This window comes from Coptis chinensis, chromosome 3 (assembly GCF_015680905.1).
Source record: "Coptis chinensis isolate HL-2020 chromosome 3, ASM1568090v1, whole genome shotgun sequence".
Classification (NCBI taxonomy): Eukaryota; Viridiplantae; Streptophyta; class Magnoliopsida; order Ranunculales; family Ranunculaceae; genus Coptis; species Coptis chinensis.
The window spans coordinates 90602019-90624578 of NC_141458.1; the positions used below are offsets into that span (position 1 = coordinate 90602019).

The 22560-nt window shown below is 38.6% G+C and overlaps 1 protein-coding gene, 1 long non-coding RNA gene and 1 pseudogene across 3 annotated transcripts; 2 read left to right on the forward strand and 1 right to left on the reverse strand.

The window, feature by feature from the left end:
- The first annotated feature begins 6029 nt into the window (after nucleotides 1-6029).
- Nucleotides 6030-11755, forward strand: LOC147511570 (protein unc-13 homolog). Its single transcript, XM_086603234.1, has 5 exons — nucleotides 6030-6607; nucleotides 7335-8204; nucleotides 8661-9116; nucleotides 9899-10088; nucleotides 10163-11755. Exons 1-5 carry the CDS (start codon nucleotides 6128-6130, stop codon nucleotides 11095-11097), a joined length of 2931 nt encoding a protein of 976 aa, XP_086459360.1. The 5' UTR covers nucleotides 6030-6127; the 3' UTR covers nucleotides 11098-11755.
- Nucleotides 11756-12086: 331 nt separating this feature from the next.
- Nucleotides 12087-13134, forward strand: LOC147511571 (uncharacterized). The gene is made up of 3 exons (XR_015219440.1): nucleotides 12087-12226; nucleotides 12401-12530; nucleotides 12620-13134. It is a non-coding gene; the product is annotated as an uncharacterized LOC147511571 (long non-coding RNA).
- Nucleotides 13135-19650: 6516 nt separating this feature from the next.
- On the reverse strand, nucleotides 19651-22491 carry LOC147511572 (pentatricopeptide repeat-containing protein At5g04780, mitochondrial pseudogene; annotated as a pseudogene). Its single transcript, XR_015219441.1, has one exon. The product of XR_015219441.1 is annotated as a pentatricopeptide repeat-containing protein At5g04780, mitochondrial pseudogene (transcript).
- Between the last annotated feature and the right edge of the window lie 69 nt (nucleotides 22492-22560).

The following is a 22560-nucleotide window of genomic DNA, read 5'->3' on the forward strand; positions in this document are numbered from 1 at the left end:
TCAAAGCGCTTGTGCCATTACCTTGGCAATTGTTTTAAACCATACAATGACCTATTTAGCTTGCACACATGATCATCTTTCTCAGCAACAACAAAACCTTCCGGTTGTCTCATATAAATCTCTTCCTCTAAGTCGCCATGCAAGAAAGCGGTTTTTACATCAAGTTGCTCCAACTCCAAATCAAAGTGAGCTACCAAACTCAATAACACATGGATAGAAGTATGCTTGACCACTGGTGAGAAAACCTCATTATAATCAACTCCTTCCTTTTGTGAGAAACCCTTTGTTACCACTTTTTTCTTTGAACACCCATTTGCTACCAATAGCTCACTTGCCTTTAGGCAACAAAACCAGGTCCCATGTGTGATTCTTATCAAGAGATTCCATATCTGCTTGCATAGTTACCAACCAATCTTTGTAATGTGCATCTCTAACAACTTCTTTGAAGCTATCTGGCTCATTATCTTCAATATTCAGTGCATATATATACAACTAAATCCACCTAACCATAATATTTCACCGGCTTATCATGCCCATACTTATGGACTTCCTTAACTTGTCTCTTTGGCCTAATGCTAACCAACTCAAGTTGCGGATGCTCATGCTCTTCTTCTGGTTGCTGTGTGGTTCCATGATTTTGGACATCAACATGAACCAACCAATCATCTGCTGTATCAGACAACTCAAGTTCAGTAGCCTGAGTTTCCATAGAATCACTACTCTATCTAGCTTTCTCCAGCTTGCTAAAACTTAGCACCAAAGTCTCATCAAAGGTAACATCTCTGTTGACTAGGAACTTGTTGTCTTCAAGACACCATAATCTGTATCCTTTTACCCCATTTGCAAAGCCCAAGAATATTGCCTTCTTAGCTCTAGGATCTAGCTTGTTTTCCCTCACATGGTAATAAGCTTTCGATCCAAACACTCGTAAAATACTGTAATCAGCAGGTTTCCCTGACCACACCTCATAAGGTGTCTTGCAATCTATTGCTGGAACTGGTGACCTATTATACAAGTAACACGCCATGGACACTGCTTCTGCCCAATACTCTCTGCCAAGACTAGCATTAGACAACAAACATCTCGCTCTTTCAAGCAATGTTATATTAATCCGCTCTGCCATCCCATTCTGCTGAGGCGTGCCATTGACTGTCCAGTGTCTAGCAATACCATGTTGCACACAAAACTCTTAGAAAGGACCATTAGTATACTTAGTACCATTGTCAGACCATAAAGTCTTCACCTTCCTTTCTGTGCGATTCTCAACCCTTGTCTTCCACTTCTTAAATATCTCAAACACTTCATCTTTGGTGTTCATCATATACACCCACACATAGCGAGTATGATCATCAATGAATGAGACATAATAACGGTTACCTCCTTTTGAAGTCACTCTGGAGGGTCCTCAAACATCTGTATGCACATAATCAAGGATGCTCGTTGTCTTGTGCTTGCTTGAACTGAACTTGACTCTACATTGCTTCCCATAGACACAATGCTCACAGAACCTCATGTTTGGCTTCTTCAAGTCCTTCAAGAACCCTCATTTGCACAACTCAAACAAACCACGTTCACTCATATGCCCTAAACGCATATGTCATATCTTAGTGCACTCAGAATCATTACTACATGTACCAACTGCTACATTGTCTGTCACCGTACTACCAATCAAAGTATACAAAGTTCCATGTCTTTGGCCCTTCATAACAACTAAATAGTCACTAACAATCTTTAGGACTCCACCTTCTTCCACAAACTTGTGGCTTTCGGAATCCAAGGTACCAAAAAAATAAGGTTTTTCTTTAGCTCGGGAACATGTCTCACATCATTTAGAGTCCTCACAATACCGTCATGCATCTTGACCCGTATAGTTCCAATTTCAACCGTCTTACACGCATGGTCATTACCCATCAAAACGGAACCGCCATCAATACTCTCATAAAAAGTAAACCACTTTCTATTCAGGCACATATGGTAGGAACACCCAGAATCAAGAATCCACTAATCGGCCATATATTCTTGTGTGGACACACAAATACTCGCATCTTCCCTTTCGGAACCCAAAGCATAACTTGCTTCAACTTGAGCCTTACCTTTCTTCTTACCATCTTTCTTGTTACTTTTCTTTGGGTGAGGGCAATTACTTACTTAATGTCCCTTTTCATTACAATTGTAGCACTTCACATGCTTCAACGGATTCTTTGACTTGGACCGAGACCCCTCATTGCTTGTAGATGCATTTTCATGCGACCTTCCTCTTGCCACTAACCTTTGTGCATTATCAATGTTATTCTCTACTCGTGTCTTCTTCATTAACTCATAAAAAAGAAGCACACTTTGAACTTCATCAAGATCAATATCTTCTCAGTTCATAAAGGTAGTCATCAAATGCTCATAGCTTTCGGGAAAAGAGAATATTAAACATGCTGCTTGATCCTCGTCTTCCATCTTCATGCCAACATTCAAATAATCCGAGAGGCGTCGATGGAACTCACTAACGTGCCCTTGTATCGTTGAACTATCTACCATCATATACCTATAAAGACGCTTCTTAAGGTACATCTTATTCGTCATGTTCTTGGTCATATACATCGACTTTAACTTGAGCCAAATACCGGCGGTGGTATTTTCTCCCATCACATTATATATGACCTCATTCGTAAGACACAATCGGATAGATGAACAAGCTTGGAGATCAAACTCTTTCCAATTATCATCGGACATTGTCGCCGACTTTACTTTAATCCCTTTCAAAGCCTTGTGCAAACCTTGTTGGAAAAGGATGTCCTTAACTTGGACTTGCCAAATCCCAAAATTATTCTTGCTATTAAACTTCTCTACTTCAAACCTTGCGTTTGACATCTTAGGAGCCATTTTCCTAAATCACACTAAGCAACCCACAAGAAAAAAAAAGCATTCGGGAATTTTATCGAACACCTTGTCTACACAAACTTGAGCATTATGGAAGTTAACCCAAAACTCAAATTCCAAGGTCGTAAACCTCTCTCCGATACCAATTGTTGCGAATAACGCAGAAGCTAACAACAACAATTTGATCACTACCCAAAGTTGTGATCTTTCTCTAGACAAAGTGTTCCAACAACTCACCAAATAACAAGTGATAAGCACCGAAAACTATAATATTAAACCCCATTGAAACATATAAATTTGGTTAATTATGTGTTTAATAATCATGAAATAAGTATATTTTTGTACTTTTACAGGTCTTCACAGTAAACATGAAAATATTGGTTAAACCTGCGTTAAAGCACGGGGAACGATGTATATATGAATTCTTCCAAATCAGCCATGTGAAGCTAAACAAAGACGGATCAAAGCCGGGGATTCAAACATGATAGAATCGAGTCAGAACGGGACTATGTAAAGGAAAGGCTAAACTTTCGGAGCTCATATCTCGTTATCCTGGACTCCAATTTCGGCAAGTAGCTGCCCAAATGATCAGCATGACTAGCTCTACCTTAGGCCATAAATTGCAGAAATCGACATCTGGACCCACCAATAGACATAGCGTATGGACCCATCTTTTGGGCCCATAAGAAGAAATGAGTCATCAATCATGGAGCATGTCAAGACAAAAGTGCTAAATTATTGATGCAAAATTGACACCTTGCATGTAATTAATAAAATTAGGTGTTAATAGTGAAAAAAAAGCAAGGTGTCACTTTGTTTTAATGTGGTGGATAAAAGTGAATTAAATGTGTGTGTGTGTTTTCATGTGGGATGAGGGAGAGAATTCTAGAAAGGAAGAAAAAAACAAAACAAGGGGGGATGCACTTCATTTACTCCCTTGACTTCTTTTCTTTTATCATGCATTATTTGTTTTAGCTCCTTAGTAGGAGAAAGAGGAAGTTTTTAAGTTTAGTTTTAGTTTTGAGTTTTTTATGAAAAAGCTTGTAATAGTTTTAATGGTAGAACTTTTTGTGTTCTTGTTCTAGAAAAAAATATAAACTTCTTAATACAAGTGAGTTCTTTTATTATTATTCTTCTTCTTCTTTCTTATTTTACATATCTATTTGCTTCTTTCATTTATATTCCTAGGATCATGAGCTAAAACCTTCCCTTTGTGGGGGGTTAATGATGCTCATGTGAGGGATAACCTTAGTGATGTGATTTTAGTAATTTGTTTAGGGAGAATAACTAAACCTACATCCTATCCCAAAATGGTAGTTGGTGTAGAGTCTAGTTAGGAATCAAGGTGATGATCTTAGATATAAGTCATTGCTTTGGTTCTACATGCTAGCAATATGAGCTTAGAGATGAGTCATAGTGTTAGGGATCACATTAATCTTATTTAGGACTTGTCTATGAATTCTAGGAAGGTTAAGATGCAAGAACCTAAAATCATACAATAGAGGTTATCTTCACATGAGGAGAACTAACTCTCCACACCTATCTATAAGTCAATTTTTATCTTTGTTTAGTTGCATGTTTACGTAACTTAAAGTTTTTAGTTTTTGCATTAAAAGAAACCAAATAGTTAGTATTAATTCATCCATAGTTTAAACTTACTCACTAGTTTCCTAAAAGAACAAAAACAAGTTGTAAGTTGTCTTAGACTTAGGATTGTTCGAAATCCCTACTCAAAGTTATACACACGAATATCGTGAGTAAGAAAAAAATTTTGTATTCGCACTTTGTCAAATTAGATAATCAAATCTCTAACACTAGCAAAAGGTGAACATCAACAAGCTCAACAAATAATATCAACAACAAAGCAAACATAAACAATTGTAGAGAACAAGATAAAGAGCACACTCACACGACAAAGGCTTTACGTGGTTCGACAATGTGCCTAATCCACACGGCGAGATCAATTGATTTACTAGATGATGAACAAGATACAAGATTACAAAGAGGAGATTTCTCTTCACTCACTTAGAATGATTCATTCAACACTCACAAAGAATGTTCTCTCTCAAATCTCTCTTTTTGTTCTCTCTCGAAAGAAACCCTAGAAAAAGTTTTCTCTAACTCTCTCACAAAGAAAAAAAGTTATTTCACTCTCTCTCTTGATCCCTTATATAGTGGGTTACAAAGTTGATTTACAGGTCGATGATATATTATATGAATCATCCTGACATACATGATGTTATATTGTATGTATCATCCTGACCAACAATTCTAGTAACAATAGTGCAAACCAACATGTGTCCAACAGGATGATATATCGTGTGTATCATCATGGGCTCATGGCCAACGATTCTAGTAACAATGGTGCAAACCAATAGGTGCCCAACAGGATGATATATTGTAAGTATTATACATACTTTCACTATGCCATTTTAGCCCATTTTTCAACAGATTATCTGTGAATTCAATCCGAAAACTGATCCAAAATTAACCCGTTATATAGACGGGTTGGGTTTGGGTTTGACAATTAGTAATTAGGACGGATTTGGGTTTGGGTTTGACAATTAGTAATTAGATCGGATTTGGGTTTGCTCTCCTAACACATGACCCGAATATGACACGACCCAAACCAAACCCAACACCACTCATTTGCCACCCCTAGTGGTAGTTACCCTCCCTATTGGGGAATCCTGCATCCGCCCAATTGTTGCAACAATGTATTGTAAGTTTGCATAATCTCTCTTTAGTTAAGAAGACGTACATGTACGTGGGGTTGGATCTTGGGTGAGAATTTGAGCCCCTCAAATCCTAAATACATCCCAACAATACATTCTACATGAATGACAATGAAATACCACCAACTCATAATTAAGCATGGTTGAACTTGACAAGAATGGCAGGACCTTCCAAATTGAAGTGAAATAAATCTCACATTAAAAACCAAATGAACTCGGCTTCTTCGCTACAGTGAAGACTGAAGTATATATATAAAGTGTCAATATATATGCCGAGATTTATGAACCAAGCCACGCGCGTAATTCCATGCTGGAAATAACAATATGAAAACGCGAGCATACCCCACAATCCAAATAACAATAATAGAATACAACCATTTTCCAGCTAATAAGTTAACACAATTTACTTTTCTCCTCCACTGTTCGTAGCAGCAGCCTTATTAGTTCTTAAAAATTACTAAACTATCACACTCCTCTTTTATATATATAAACAAAAAAAAGAGAGCAGAGAGAGAGAGACAATGGCTCGTCTGTTCAGAGACAAATCATTGGAATCCAAAAAGCAAACAAGAACAAGTCTAACCGAATCCATTCCCATTCCTGGTCTCCCATCACCATTTGGTGAATTAAACAATTCCAGTTTATCAGATTCCGAACTACGTGAAACGGCTTACGAGATCTTTATATCCGTTAATCGATCTTCTATTTCTTGTGGAAAATCCTTGACTTTTAGTAATAATAATAATAATTCTCCGTCTTCTTCCGTTTCGTCTTCGGGTTCTTCTTTGCAAAGATCAATTACTTCTACTGCTGCTAGTAAGTTTAAATATGCTTTGGGGATGAAATCTTCTTCTTCTTCGGATTCACCTATTAGTAGTACTAGTACTAGTACACCGAAGAAGAGGATTAGTGTTGGTGAGTTAATGAGGGTGCATTTGGGTGTATCGGAACACTCTGATTCTAGGATTAGACGTGCTTTGTTGAGGATTGCTGCTGGACAGGTGAGAGCTTCTTCTTTTTTCTTTTTCTTTTTTTATTTATTTAATGTGTGGTTATTGAATTACGTGTTTGCCCTTAGAAGTTTTAGTTTGGTTATATACAACATTATTACTTTCATATATTGATACACGTTTGAAGAAACTCTTCATTTAGCTTGGAGTATAATGTGTACCACGCAAATGGCATTAGGTGCCAAATATAAAAACAGAAAGAACACTTGTTGCGATTTGTAATCTCAACTTTGTAGAGGTTTAGAATTAACCAAGGTTTTGTCTGAAAAATAGGTTGCAATGTATGTGAATCTCAAAAAGCTTAGCTGAACCTAATCTAACACCAACTAAAATCAAAACTTATGTACTGTTCTCGTCTGTTCTTATGGTCAACGGGATCAGCCAAGTATCAACATGTTACATCAGTTTTCATTTCTTGCAAAATCAGCTCTTTTGAGTTCTGTCTCATCATCCAGATAAATGATGGAAGTTGTCTTTTCATAATTCTCAAGCCATTATACTTTTATTTGTAGTAGATCGATTCTCTTGAGTATATAATTATATCCCCCATGACTGTTATAATTAGTGATTGATCATCTTTTTTGGGGAAGTGTGATTTCACATACACATTCTTCTTGCAGAAAGCATCTCTAATCACATGTTGCAGTGAAGTAGCTAAAAAGATTAGTTATAGAGTTTCGTGTTGTGATGATGGGCTCTTTTTATATACCTTAAACAGGTTGGAAAGTGCATTGAGTCGATGGTTCTACCATTAGAGTTGTTGCAGCAGTTCAAGTCTATAGATTTTTCAGATCCCCAAGAATATGAAGCTTGGAGAACAAGAAATTTGAAGTTTCTTGAGGTTGGGCTCCTGTTGTATCCTCATGTTCCACTAGAAAAATCAAGTTCTGCTTCTCTTCGTCTTCGCCAAATCATACAGGGGGCCTCAGAGAGACCACTGGAAACTGGGAAGAATAACGAGTCAATGCAAATCCTGCGTAGTTCTGTGATGGCTCTTGCTTACAGATCATCCAATGGATCTATGCCTGAGACATGTCATTGGGCAGATGGCTTCCCACTGAATCTCCGGCTCTACCAGATGCTTTTAGAAGCTTGTTTTGATGTCAATGAACAAACAGTTATCATCGAGGAGATAGATGAGGTTATAGAGCTCATAAAGAAAACTTGGGTTATTCTTGGAATAAACCAGCTGCTTCATAACCTTTGCTTCACGTGGGTTTTATTTCATCGTTATGTTACAACTGGCCAAGTGGATAATGGTCTGCTATTGGCGGCTGATAGTCAATTGCTGGAAGTTGCGAAAGATGCAAAGTCAACAAAGGATCCAGCTTATTCGAAGATATTAAGTTCAACATTGAGTTCAATATTGGGTTGGGCAGAGAAAAGACTTCTCGCTTATCATGACACCTTTTATCAGGAAAATATCGATTCAATGGAAAGCATTGTATCTCTGGGAGTTTTAGCAGCCAAGATATTAGTGGAAGACATTTCTAATGAGTATCGAAGGAGGAGGAAAGGTGAAGTTGATGTGGCTCGCGATAGGATTGATACTTACATCAGGTCATCGCTGCGCACTGCTTTTGCTCAGGCAAGTCCTCAATCTGATGCACCTTCTCTTATAAGAAGTTGGGGACACCAGGAGTATATCTGAACTCCATCACTTATAGTACTTTTAGTTCATGTATACCTTACTTGAATTTTTAACTCATTAATCTAGAAAAGACTTGGGGACAATCCCTTTGATAGGACATACATCTGGAAATAGTGACTAAAGGGTTTTAATATCAAGTTAGAGACCATCTATAAAGGGCCCCTTTTTTAATGTTTCTTCTGCCCTATCCAAGACGCAGCATGTTAATTAGTTTGTCTATTTTTTGGTTCGCTTATATGGTACATATATTTTTTTAGTTTCGTGTCAGATAGGTTAAAATGAGGATGGTTTGTTTCGTTACATATTCTTTTTATTATGTTTTAATTAATTGGTGAGCTACATATTTGGGGTCATATTAACCAAACGCTGTGGTTTATTATAATATAATGGCAGCGAATGGAGAAGGCAGACTCAAGCAGGCGCTCATCCAGAAACCAACCAAATGCTCTTCCTATGCTTTCAATACTTGCAAAAGACATTGGTGAATTGGCAACTAAAGAGAAGGAGGTTTTCAGTCCCATACTGAAGAAATGGCATCCTCTTGCTGCAGGTGTGGCTGTTGCCACCCTTCATACTTGCTTTGGGAGTGAACTGAAGCAATTCGTTTTGGGTATTACTGAGCTGACACCAGATGCTGTAAAAGTGTTGAGAGCTGCAGAAAAGTTGGAAAAAGATCTGGTACAGATTGCTGTTGAAGATGCAGTCGATAGTGATGATGGTGGTAAGGCGGTGATCCGAGAGATGCCTCCTTTTGAAGCTGAGGCTGTAATTGCTAACTTGGTGAAGGTGTGGATAAAAATGAGACTAGACAGAGTAAAGGAATGGATTGACAGAAATTTGCAGCAAGAGGTGTGTATGCATGGCTATTTTCTCTGATATTAATTAATGCTTAATATTTACATAACTTTTCATTTCAAGAATTCTAACTTTACTTGAACATATTGATATAAATAGCTTGTACATGTACAAAGGATTGAAATCTGTCTTGGCTCAACCTGAAATAAAATTGACTGCATGCTATCTTCAGATCTTGTAGTAATATTTGATGTGAAATAGTCATGCATGAATTAGTATTTGCATGAAGAAATGCACGAAAAATGAACAAAAGATGGTCAAAACTTGCATAATATCCTAATTTTAGGAGGAAATGTTATTACCTAAATCTGTCCTCCCTTCCTATATAATGTCACGTTAGTTGTTGGCTCAATTTCTGCTTGGGTGAGAGCATGGTAATTTTTTCTGACAGAAGGCATCTTCATAATATATCCAAGACTTTAATTGTTCCTTATTTTATCTCAAAATCATAACTATCTTTATTGCTGTAGTACAAGATGTTAGATGAAGAAAAGTGGTTTAGAATCATAATTCATGAGTTGAAAAATCAGAATAGACTGGACTTTTATGAGGCTGATCACAGAAGAAATCTTTCCCCATAAATGATCATCTTGTTCTCAAAATTCTTTATGAGCGCAATGACTCCTTGTTCTGTTCCGGGTCAACTTTCTCATTGCCTATAGATTCTATTGAGTGGTATAACACCAATCATTGTCACATATGAGTGGTTTGTACCTGTCTCATACTTGTGTGCATACACTTCTCCTCACATTTCCTTTTCAACCATGGTTTTATAGGTGTGGAACCCTCGGTTAAATGAGGAGAGATGTGCTCCTTCTGCTGTTGAAGTCCTCAGAATCATAGATGAAACTTTAGATGCATTCTTTCAGTTGCCAATACCTACACATCCAGCATTGCTTCCTGATTTGATGACTGGCCTTGACAGATGTCTTCTGCATTATATATCTAAGATGAAATCTGGCTGTGGTATGTTTTCGGAAAGTCTGCAAAATTTATGCATGCTCTTAGTTTCTTGAATTAACCGAGATTGTGGTCTGCAGGGTCACGGAGTACTTTTACTCCTGCTATGCCAGCATTGACTAGATGTACAACTGGCTCAAAATTGCAGGGGGTATGGAAGAAGAAAGAGAAGTTACAAGTTACTCAGAGGAGGAAGTCTCAGGTCGGGACATTGAATGGAGACACCTCCCTCAGTATGCCACAAATCTGTGTCCGTATGAATACTCTGCAACACATACGTGCACAGTTGGAGGTCTTGGAAAAGAGAACAGTCACATGTCTAAGGAACGCTGAATCTGCTAGTGCAAATGACATTGCAAATGGAGTGGGGAAGAAATTTGAACTCTCCCCAGGAGCTTGTTTGGAAGGGTTCCAGCAACTCTGTGAGGCAGTGGCTTACAAGGTCATCTTCCATGATCTAAGCCATGTCTTATTGGACGGTTTGTATGTCGGAGAACCATCATCCGCAAGGATTGAACCTGTGCTAAAAGAACTGGAGCAGGAGTTGGAAATTATATCGGAAACAGTGGACAGCAAGTTGCGTAACCGTGTAATTACAGACATAATGAAAGCTTCATTTGATGGTTTTCTACTGGTACTTCTAGCTGGCGGCCCTTCTCGTTCCTTCACTCGACAAGATTCTCAAATAATAGAAGATGATTTCAAATCTCTTAAAGATCTGTACTGGTCAAATGGCGATGGCTTACCCAATGATTTGATAGATAAGTGTTCAAAAACTGTGAGAGAAATCCTTCCTCTTTTCCGTACTGACACTGAAAGCCTTATTGATAGATTCAGACGCACGACATTGGAAACTTACGGTCCTTTAGCCAAAGCCAGGTTTCCGTTACCCCCAACTTCAGGGCAATGGAATCCAACTGAACCAAACACGCTCGTACGTGTACTATGTAATAGGAACGATGAAGAAGCTACAAAGTACCTTAAGAAGACATATAACTTGCCTAAAAAACTGTAATGTCTTCAAAGCATGCTCCATAAAGAACCAAAGCAAGTTACTCCTTCCAAAAAAAGAAGAAAAAAACAAGTTACTCCTTTCACAAGTGTAGACATTACTAGAAGATATTTATCCTGTCTTTAGAATCTTGCATATTGGTGTTTTTGCTGGAGAAGCTAAGCTCATGTATGATGACGGTAGTTTGTACAGTAAGTAGGAGGATTCTTATCATTCAGAGAGTTTTATCTGCTCCAGTGGACAGTTTTCTGCTATCTTGTACCTTCATAATGTTAGTGGACTCAACAAAAAGCAGAGAACCGAAAATGAATGCTGGAGTTTCAGGTCTCACAGAAGGTAGCTGAATTTTGTTTTTCCATTGAATTGTAGTTGAAGCGTTCTTTTGACTTGGCGGGGTTTGTCGGTGTTCGAACATCATTTTTTTTTTGCCTGTTTACGGTTCTTATTTTCACTTGTACTATACTTCTCCTCGTGAAAGATTGTATGACACGAGCTTTGTATGTTCTTGACTCATGAGTGTGGTAAGTTACCTCTGTTATCATGTACTATACGTAGTTAATTACATTCGTTTTTAATCATTTCTGTCCTCTGTTCTGTTAGAAGCTTCATTTTCAGGAACTTTCAGTGATATTAATGGATTATTTTGCAGTTTGTACTTGTACTTTTACCTTTGTATTGGGCAACTTTGTGATATTGTAGATCTACCTGTCGAATCTTTCCAGCGCTTTGTCTATTTTAGTCTTCTAGTGCCTTTACCTAATTCATCATTACTGTAAAGAGGCCAAGCCATGCCCATGGGAGAGATGATCTCACATTCTCACCTGAATCCTTGCTTTGAAATGCAGAAACCGGATTATCAAAGGGAAGGTTATTTGACAGACTACCATATTTCATACGCAGAAAGAAGAGTATTAGGCTGAACAGCATCCAAAAGTTTTTGGTAGATGTTGAGATGCTTGTTGTTGATGGGAATTCATGGTGTTGGACTGATAGTTTGATGGTCTAGTTTGAGAATGATTATTTTGATGGCCAAAAGTGGACCATTTTTTGCCTACAGAAAGTAGACGAGAACAACCTGATCAGTACTTCTCTTTCCCAAGAAGCAGCTTCAATCTTTTCATGCTTACACCGAGTTATGATTAGGCTTTTCAATTATATAAATATATACATTCAGTAAATCCAATACTGTCGTGTATGTTTACTGATTAGGATATTATCAAACAAGTGTTCTTGCTCATGTAAACTTATTCTCACTCTTTGAATCAATAGTAGCATCTGACTCTGAGTGCCATTCAAATCATGACAGGAGCAGAGAATTATCCATGGAGCTGCTGGAATGTGGTGGCTGCTATTAGAATACATTCCACAAGGCTGACGGGGATTACATTCATCCATGTGTTTAGAGAGTTGAACAGAGCAGCTGATCACTTAGCGAAGTTGTCAATCTCTTGTAATATTTGATGATTGTTTTAACTGCTATTATTGAGGAAGACTTATATGTAACCTATTTGAGAATCTACTGCAGGTAGGGCGTAGGGGTCCCCATCATCGTTTCAAAAAGCAAAAAAAAAAAACCTTATTTCACACTTCCCTAGGATTCCAGCTATTAGCTCATGCAACTGGGAGGTTGAGTCGCGTTGAGCTCTAGCTCTTGGATGAAGACATAGCTGACAGTGCTGTGCTTGGAGTGAAAGACCTCAAGCTGAGAAAAAGGGGAACGACTAGTGTGCATACTCGATAGGCATGATTATGGCGTTCCAATTTTGAACTTCAGGAGGAACTCAATGAAATCCCAGTCCAAATTTTGAGTATGAACTTTGCTATATAGGGTACGAGCTTTAAGCCATAAATTAGCACAATTAGGTGTTCCGAGGAAAGCATCTGAGCCACGTTGATATATCAACCAAAATGTAACCTGCTACCAGCATGACTCACTGCTGGAACAGGATGATCACTTAACAAGGATCCTTATAGATAATGCCCTCAGTAAGGAATGTATAAATAATTTACAATCAATTTTTAATCTTGCCGTTATGTGAACTCCACTTATCCACTTATACGAATTCTTAAAAAACTCCACCATGGAAAACAATGAATTAGAAGCTGATTTTTGGAGGAGATGTTCTCCCCATAAAATTGATCATTCCTAGAAAAAATCAACACATTTGAAGATGTCTAGACGTATCAAAATTAGCTTACAATGTTATAAAATTATTCAACGGTTCATATTTTTCAAATTTCAAAACCACTTTTGACAAGATTAAATATTTTCGTTTGGATTGATGTTTTGTAGGGAGATTCTCCATTATGAGAAGACTATCTTCACCAAAAATCAGCCCTCAATTCATCTTATAAATCCACTTTTGGTTGTGAAGTTCATTTGGAGTTCATATAAGGCAGAGTTCATATAACGGGCTTGATTTTTAATTAGCAAGAAGTTGAAATGAAGAATATCTATTAGTCAAAAATAAGAGTTCACTAAAGATTTTGGAGAACCAATTGCAGTACAAGTGTCTAGGTGATATCATATAAGGTATATATACAGTATGTAGGTTACTTTCCTATATCAGCACAGGAATTGTTTGCCATCTATACACTACTGTAACATCGGGTTGGGATATCTATACTTCATCAATGGTAATGCATACCACCTTCACATAGATACATATGAAATGTATAAAGGAACAACACTTGCACTAAATTTTTTGAAAAGAAAATGTAGAACGAACCGCCATATATTTACGAGGTGCTTCACAACCTATACCTGTGCTTCACTGGAACCTACTGTCTTCCAGGCAACAATTACACCGACTTCTGCTTGTGTCTCAAAAGGTTGAGACGCAACTTATTCGAAGTGAAACTGAATCCCAAAGACCTGGAGCCATTAGTCAAATGTACGAAGGTTGACACGTACAGTACTGGAAAATTGGGAGGTTAGCCAAAATGCTTATCGATGAAAGTATATCTTCACATTTACACCCCTTTGGTGTTAAATTAAAAGGGACTCTAGATTATTCACAATCAAAAATGGATAGAGCTTTCAGTGCCCAAGTGAATATGCATAGCTTCACAAGATTTTCAGCTTCGATCAATTTCCTGAATAGAAGTGTTAATAATATACTAGCGTAGAAGTTCTAACACTCGATAGTGATATCTTCGGAGCATAGCTTCACAAGATTTTCAGGTGCATGATAGATTACACTGTGATTTGTGAGTCTGATTTGGGGAATCCTAGCGTTACAAAATGTGAAATTAAGTATAGAATCACATAAAGCCTCGACGAAAATTAACGAATTGGGAACATCCATTTGGGAGGTGATTCACTCTATATGAATTATCAGGTCCGGATCTGGGGAGTTTGGTACTAGATCTGGGGTGCTAACTGGATGGCAAAGTGGCAAGCTACCTCCAGCTTTCTTATTGATCGAGATCTGTAGTAAAAAGGTATGAGCTTTAGAAAGGAAACAACTTTGCAATTTTTTCCCCGTTTTTCTCAGTGTGATGGCGGTGCCTGCCTAAGGTGGTAGAGAATCCCAAAGTTACGGCCCTTCAGAGTTATTTCCGGAGAGATTCAGGCCAACTATGTAAAGATTCCGGTCGTCCAGTTTTTGCTTCTCTTTTGCAGTATTGGTGGTGATGATGTGGGTTAGCATATAAAGACACAATGGAAGTTAGGATTTAAGAGAGCCATCTCCGATCATATCCAGGCCAACTCTGATCATTTTCAGGCCAACTCCGGATTAGTCTATATAAGAAGAAGATGCTTTCTGCTCCGATCAGCTAGTTCACTCAATCACTTTCTTTCACCATCGCGAGGGTCTCTCCGATATGTCTATTGCTATTGATTTTCCGGCTTCTCCTCATTTGAATATGTTTGCGGTGGAGATGTATCTTTTGTTTTGCGGTGATGTGATGGCATCGGTATTTTTGGGGAAAAACATCGGGTTCGACGAGATACAAATTGCTTTCGAGAGAGGAATTGAGGCCTTAATTAATCGATTTCTGCTTGTTTGGGGGATGAATCGATGAAGTGAGGGGATTTCCATTGATAGCGAGATTTTTCCGGTCATGCGAAGTTAGTTCTTTCAGGTTTTTTGTGCGAGTTCATGAAACACCAATTTTGGATGATGTTCTTTGCGATATTAATTAGAGATAGAGACGATCGCGATATTTCAGGTTGCCATCAATTTGAGAATAACTTTACGGATGGTGGTAAGAAAGTGATTGAAGTTTTATTCCTACCGAGTTCGAGAAGTCGGGTGTGACCTATGTTGTGATTCTTTACGAGTTTACATCAGTTTAGGTTTTGTGGTTTCTTGTTCAAGGCTTTGAGTTGTATGGGTGCTGATTTTAGTTTGTCTTGGTGGTTTTCTTGATGTAAGGCGAGTGGGTTAGTAGGGGTGTCTGTTGTTGCACACGAGAAGATTTCGGTTGCTCAATAATTGCCTATGCTACTAAGAACTTCGAAGTAACCGTTTCTTTGTAGTTGTATAATTGTGAGTTTGTTGGGCTTTGGAAGTTTACAGGCGGGACATGATTACATCCCTGAAGGCTGTCGGGGAATGGGCTCTTCGAGGCCATTAAGTAGTGTGTTAGTTTTAGTTAAAAGTTTGATCGAAAATTTTATTTTTAGTCGAGACTAAATTATTATATAAGAAGTTGAAGCATGTCTGAGAATAAAACTGAAGTATCCTCAAGTGTTTGCAGTTGATCTGTTGGAAGAAGTGGGGGCCTTCTTTGTTCTCTATAAGGATAACATTTCTTTCTCGATGGTGGATGGGAATAAAATGCTATCTCAGATGCGTTTTTAAATTATCTCGAATGTTTCATGGCATGTATCTTTTATATATGGAGATCCACATTTGCTTATAAGCGTATTGTTGTTTGGAACTATTTGAGAGATTTGAGAAATGTTCTTCTACGGGCCTTGGTTGATTCCGGGTGACTTTAATGCCATTTCTAGTTTGTGCGAAAGAAGGGTGGGAATCCCACACCCTCTAGGTATATTGATGAATTTGTTTCCACGATGGAGGATCTTGAGATGGCTGATCTTGGCTATCATGGTCCTGCTTTTACTTGGTCTAATAATAGATTAGGGGCTAATATAAAGGAGAGGATTGATCGTGTTGTTGCTAATGTTGAGTGGTTAAATCTCTTTCCTCCGGTTTGAGGTGGATCATGTCACTACTCCCTCCGATCATGTAGCCTTAGCTGTTTATGTTTCGGGAAGGTGGGTAGTGGCCCTAAACCCTTTAGGTTTCATGAGATGTGGACTAAAGACCCTCTTGTATGGATGTGATTAAGCATTGTTGGCGGACTCATGTTCATGGGTCTCCTTCATTCATTCGAACTCTAAATTTGTTGAGCTGCAATCCTCTTTGAGGGTTTGGAACAAAACTTATTTTGGAAATATCTTTTCTCAAATTAAAGAATTTGAATCGCTCTCTCTTCTCTTTGGGCTGGCCCCGTTTCGATCTCGTCTTTGGTGGAGATTAAAAATATAAAGGAACATATCTTGGAGTTGTACAAAAGGAGGAATCATATTGGGCAAGCACTCAAATACTTCTATGGTTTTGGAGGTGATAACAATACTAAATTCTTCCATTCTAATGCTAGTTTCGAAAGGAAAGGAATAGTATTGACAAAATTTCTGAAGCCCGGTCTTTGGGGTTACTTCTAGATCGGAAGTGGCACAAGAGTTCATTTCATCTTTTGAGGATACTTTCGGACCTTCACCAAATTCAGCTCTTCTCCCTTCCCTTGATATCATCCTAGATTTGTTTTGACCCTTGTATCTCTATCTCGAGAATGATTCTCTAACTAGATGTCCATCTAGAACTGAGATTAGAAAGGTGTTGAAGAGTATGGGTGGTTTGAAAGCTCAGGGGCCCGATGGCTTTCTGCAATGTTCTATCGAAGTATTGGCGTCCCGGTTGGGGAGGATCTAGTTAGGATGGTACAATGTTTTTTCAATCTTGGCGGGTTTGGAATATACCTCAATCAAACTTACATTTCTTTGATTCCTAAGATTGATTGCCCTCACATACTTCTCATTCTACGGACCTATTAGCCTTTGTAATGTCTCTTACAAGGTTATTTCTAAGATCCTTTGCAAATGAGAAGTTTCTTGCCTAAGTTTATCTCACCTAATCAAGGGGCCTTTGCTCCCCAAAAGATCTATTGGGGATAATATAGGAGTGGTTCATGAGATTGTGCATAAGATAAAAGGGCTAAGAAGAATAAAGCCGGGTTTGTTTGCTCTTAAAGTTGATATGTCGAAAGCTTATGATCGAGTTGATTGGGGAGCTCTTCTTGCTATCATGGTTAAAGCTGGGTTTGGGTTTCTCGAGCAAGTGGATAACTCTAGTGGAATTCTGCATATCTACAGTGAAGTATAATGTCTTATTGAATGGGTCTCCCCTTAGGACTATCACACCTTTGAGGGGACTTAGACAAGGGGATCCCTTGTCCCCCTATCTCTTCATCATTCTCACCGAGGCCTTGTCAAGACTTCTTCTTCAGGGCCCAAGCTGCACAAGATATCTCGGCATTAAGATCTCGAGGAGGGGCACCTAGTGTTTCACATATGCTTTATGCTGACGATCTAATTGTTTTTGGAAAAACTTCCCCTTTTGAAGTTCACAAAATCAAGAAGATTATGGACCTTTATTGTAATGGCACTGGTCAGATGGTGAACTTGGATAAGTCTGCTATTCTTTTTAGTGGAGGTACTTCTCGAGACACCCAAGAAGCTATTATGCATACCCTCGGGTGAGACCTATGTCTGTGAGAGATAAATACTTGGGTTCTCCCATTATTTTTTCGACATCAAAAATCCAAGACAGTTTTCTTTTGGATAAGGTACGAGGGGTGTCTCAAATTGACAAGGAAAACTGCTTTCCAAAGTGTGCAAGACTATCCTAGTTCAGTCATTTGCCGTGCAAAACCTATTTACTCTATGTCCGCCTTTTATCTACCTCTTGATATCACCTCTAAAATGGATAGAGCTTGTTGTAATTTCGGTGGAATAATCTTTGATAGTAATGCTATTCATTTATGCACATGGGATAAGTTATGTATGCCTAAAGTCGAGGGGTTAGGGTTTAGAGATTCTCATCTCTTTAATCTAGCTCTGCTATGTAAACTCTTGTGGAAGGTCGTCTCTCGAGAAATCTTTATGGAGTGATCTTATGCTTGCCAAGTATGAGAAAGATCGACTCTTCATAATCATGCTAACCCTTCCTCCAGGGTGTCTCCTATCCGCAGAGGTTTACAAAAAGTTAAACGATTTGTAGAGTTGGGGGCTATCCGGAGTATTGGGGATGGTGCTTCGTGAAATTCTGGGTGATCAATGGATTAAGGTAATGGATAAACCATGCTCTCGATTGACATGGTGAAATTCTCCGCCACCTTTGGTGGATCTTAATCTTCTTGTTAATGAGTTCATTAATCGATGGTTCTTGGGATTGTGTGGGACTCCGTGCTTTGGTTCCTAGTCTAGTTCTAAACTCTATTGTGAGTATCGGTGCTAGGCCATCTTCTTGAGATAAGTTGATGTGGAACCCAGGTTAATGGGAGATTTTCTCGTGAAATCTGCTTTCAATTTTATTAAAAGCCTATTTGGAAAGTAATATTGGCGGTGTTCTTACGCTCAACAATCACATGATTTTTATGATTATTTGGAAGCTGAAAATTCACGCAAGAGTGAAACTTTTTTTCTATGGAAAATTGCAAATAATCTATTATCTGGGGCTACTCTTGAGCAACATCATGTTCCCGTGGATAAGCTGGCTGTGTTTTTTCTGTAATAATCATGTCGAGGACTTCCAACATCTCTTCTTTACTTGTCCTTGGACTTCCAGGCTCTGGTTCTCCTCTTGGCTGGGTTTAAGGGTGGATTGTGATGCTTTTGAAACACAAAATTGGTTTAATTACTTTCGAGTAGAGGCAGTGAGTTATGAAAATTTATCTCTATATGCTTTCTCTCTTATGTACAATATATGGTGGCATCGAAATGAGTGTAGGTTTAGCTTTATGAAACCTAACTTTATCTCTGTCTTAGAGAAAGCTTTCTATGCTTGGCAAGAGTGGACGACTGGAGAGAGTGACGATTCTGATATATCTCTTGAGGTTGGGTTACCTTGCATAGAGGAGAATTGGGTTGCTCCTCCTTTCGGTAAGGTTAAAGTAAACTACACTGGTTTGTTTATGTGTGCTAAGAAAACAAGTGTGTCTGCTGTGATTATTAGAGACTGGAATGGAGGGTGTATTGCTGCAGCTACGCATCAGAGTAGAGCTTTATCAAAAACTGAAGCACATTTGTTAGCGGTGAGTTTGCGATGAACTTGGCGAGTGCGTAGCGGTGGTGGAAGCTACTTTTGAAGGCACAGTAAAAGAAGTTACTAGGATTCGATGGAGCCCGAAAAAATTCAAATTGGACCTGGAATGCTATGATAGAAAGCATTCATGCCTCTTTAAGTTCTTTTTTCGTTTTTGTTTTAGAACCACTACTGAACTGGTAATTCTTGGTCAATGAGTTGACTGGGCTAGATCATATGGACCAACGAACTTTTATATGTATTCTCCGGATGCTATTATGCAGGTTTTAATATAAATATATCTATGAAGTTTTTATCAAAAAAAAAAAAAAAACATTTACACCCCTTTCTTCTACCTGTTATATAAGCACTTCCAACTTGCCTCATTTGTGCTCCTCACATTGTGCCTTCATGATATTTTCTCTTCTATATTTCCCTTGGTTCTTACCGAATTGTATATGTTATGTTTCTCCAACAGGATTATACGTCTCGGTTCAATTTGATCAAAATAGCGATAAATCTGTCTATGATAGTCTCTTTCTTCCTGCTGCGATCCCCAGAAACATGGTTGGAGCTAAACCAGAGCTACATCACTCAAAATAAAGGTCCTTGACATTGTTGATCACTTTGCACATGTACAAAATTGCTTGACTTCTGCAGGGCTTGCACGGCTTCATCCAAAAAAATCCAATTTCTTTGTGAACAACATACCATGGATACCTTCTCATCCATCTATTAACCTGACAATGTTGTTCCTTACTTTTAAGCTTCTTGAGTGAGGGACTCTCTTCTCATGAGCCAGAGTAGGATGCTCACCCTTTCATGCTCCCAAAACACGCAGACCCATCTTTTACCAGTAGTCATTGCAAGAGCATTGGCCACCTTCAAAATGATGGAATAAGTTTGAATCTCTCAAAATGATACGCCGTCCTATACTCTTAGACACAAATTTCATGAACAAGTGACAGTCCCCACAAACACGGATGTTCTTCAAAATCCTAATTGCTGTTACACTATGAGGCCTGCTGATCAACGCAAATGCAAGAGCAAGTTTCTCGCTGTGATAACAAACAGACTCAACCTTCTCCTCCTCTCCAACATCATGAAGAGCCACGTTTGTGTCAGAAACGAAGCCAGCATCCCTCATTTTGTTTAACAGTCTACTTAGTTCTTTGTAAATATCATGGGTTTGAGGATGAGTACGATCTCCTGATACAAACTTGTGGACCTCATTATCGATATTGATCCAGCTATAAGCGGCAAACTTCTGTATCTTCTTATCCTGTATGAGAGATCTCATGGAAGCAACATCCTTCCATCTTCCACAACCAGCATACATGTTAGACAGCATGATGTAAGGTTCTGCATCCAGTGGGTCTAATTCAAAAAGATGCCTTGCCGCCATCTCGGCACTTTCAATATCATGATTTACTTTAGAAACTGATAAAAGGGTGGACCAAACTAAGTGATTGGGTTTATCCTGCATGCTTCTAATTAACTTTATTGCTTCATTCATGTAGCCCGATCGGCCGAGGAGGTTGATCATACACGCATAGTGATCCAGAGTGGGCATTAGTCCACTCTCACTTATAGAATGGAAATATTTCCACCCAAGTTCAATTAGGCCAGTATGGCCACAAGCAGAAAGAATTCCTACAAAGGTAACATTATCTGGCTTCAAGTTTTCCTGCAGCATCTTATCATATAGTGCTAAAGCCTCTTGGTTCCTCCCATTTTGTGCATAGCCCGTGATCATGGCATTCCAAGAAACAACATTCCGAACTGGCATCATCCCAAAGACAATCCAAGCATCTACAACTTCTCCACATTTGGAGTACATATCAATGAGGGCACTTGACACGAGCAAATCACCCTCAAATCCAGTCAGAACTGCCCTACAATGAACTACCTTGCCATGATCCAAAGAGGCTAATCGAGCACACGCGCTAACAACACTTGAAATAGTATAATTGTCTGGCCTAACATCTTCACTCAACATCTCACTGAAAATCATCAAAGCATCCACTTCCCTTTTGTTTTGCATATAACCAACTATCATCGCAGTCCAACATACCTTGTCCCTCTCTTTCATCCCTCTAAACATCCTCGTCGCTTCTTCCAATAACCCACTCTGAAAACTAGCCCCAAGAATACTAGACACAGTAACCAAATCCGGCTGAATACCCAGTGACTTCATCTCATTAAACAACTCCAAACATTCCTTCGGCCGCCCATTTCTCAAATAACCCGAAATCATAGAATTCCAAGATACCAAATTCCTACTAACAACTCTATCAAACAACCATCTAGCCTGGTCAACTTCTCCACACTTGACATACATATCAATCAAAGCATTCCAAACAAAAACATTGCCCTCGACTTTACTACTAACAATCCTTCCATGAACTTGTTTCCCACGCCTTAAATCCAACACATGCGAACAAGCATTCAAAACAGTCACAAAACTATACTCCGTTGCCTGCAGCCGTTCCCTTTGCATTCTAATAAACAACTCAAAACCACTATCAAAACAACCATTTCCTACAAAGCCCGCTATAACCGTATTATAAGAAACAGAATCCTTAACAGGCATAGAACTGAAAACTGTTTTCAAATTTCCCACAAGACCCATTTTCGAGTAAGCTGAAAGCATTGCATTCCATGAAAACACATCTCTTTGAGTCATTTTATCAAACAGATTTTCAGCTTCGGAAACTTTTCCTGATTTTCCATAGAGCTGTAAGAGACGGTTTTGAAGAAATGAGTCGTTGGGTGTGTAGGAATGAATTTCCATGTGGTTTTGCAATCTTTTGGCTTGAAAGACATCGCTGTTACGAATGCATTCGAGAATGAGTTGAGTGTAAGTTTCGGTTCTAGCTGATCCACGGGTGTAAACTAAGTCTACTGCTTGACCAAGGTTTTGGTTTGATCTCATTTTTTTAATTCTCGTTTTCAGTTCCTTTTTTTTACGCGCCACTAAATAACTTTGTAATTCAAATGCCAATATATATTCTGGAATTTCATGGGGGCAAAAGTTCCAAATAATTTCGGTATTGCAACAATTGGTGAAATTTCGCCAAAATTATGTTTGCTGCTCCAGAAATCCTTTGCTATACGGCTTCTATACACGTCTTAAATATTTATTGGA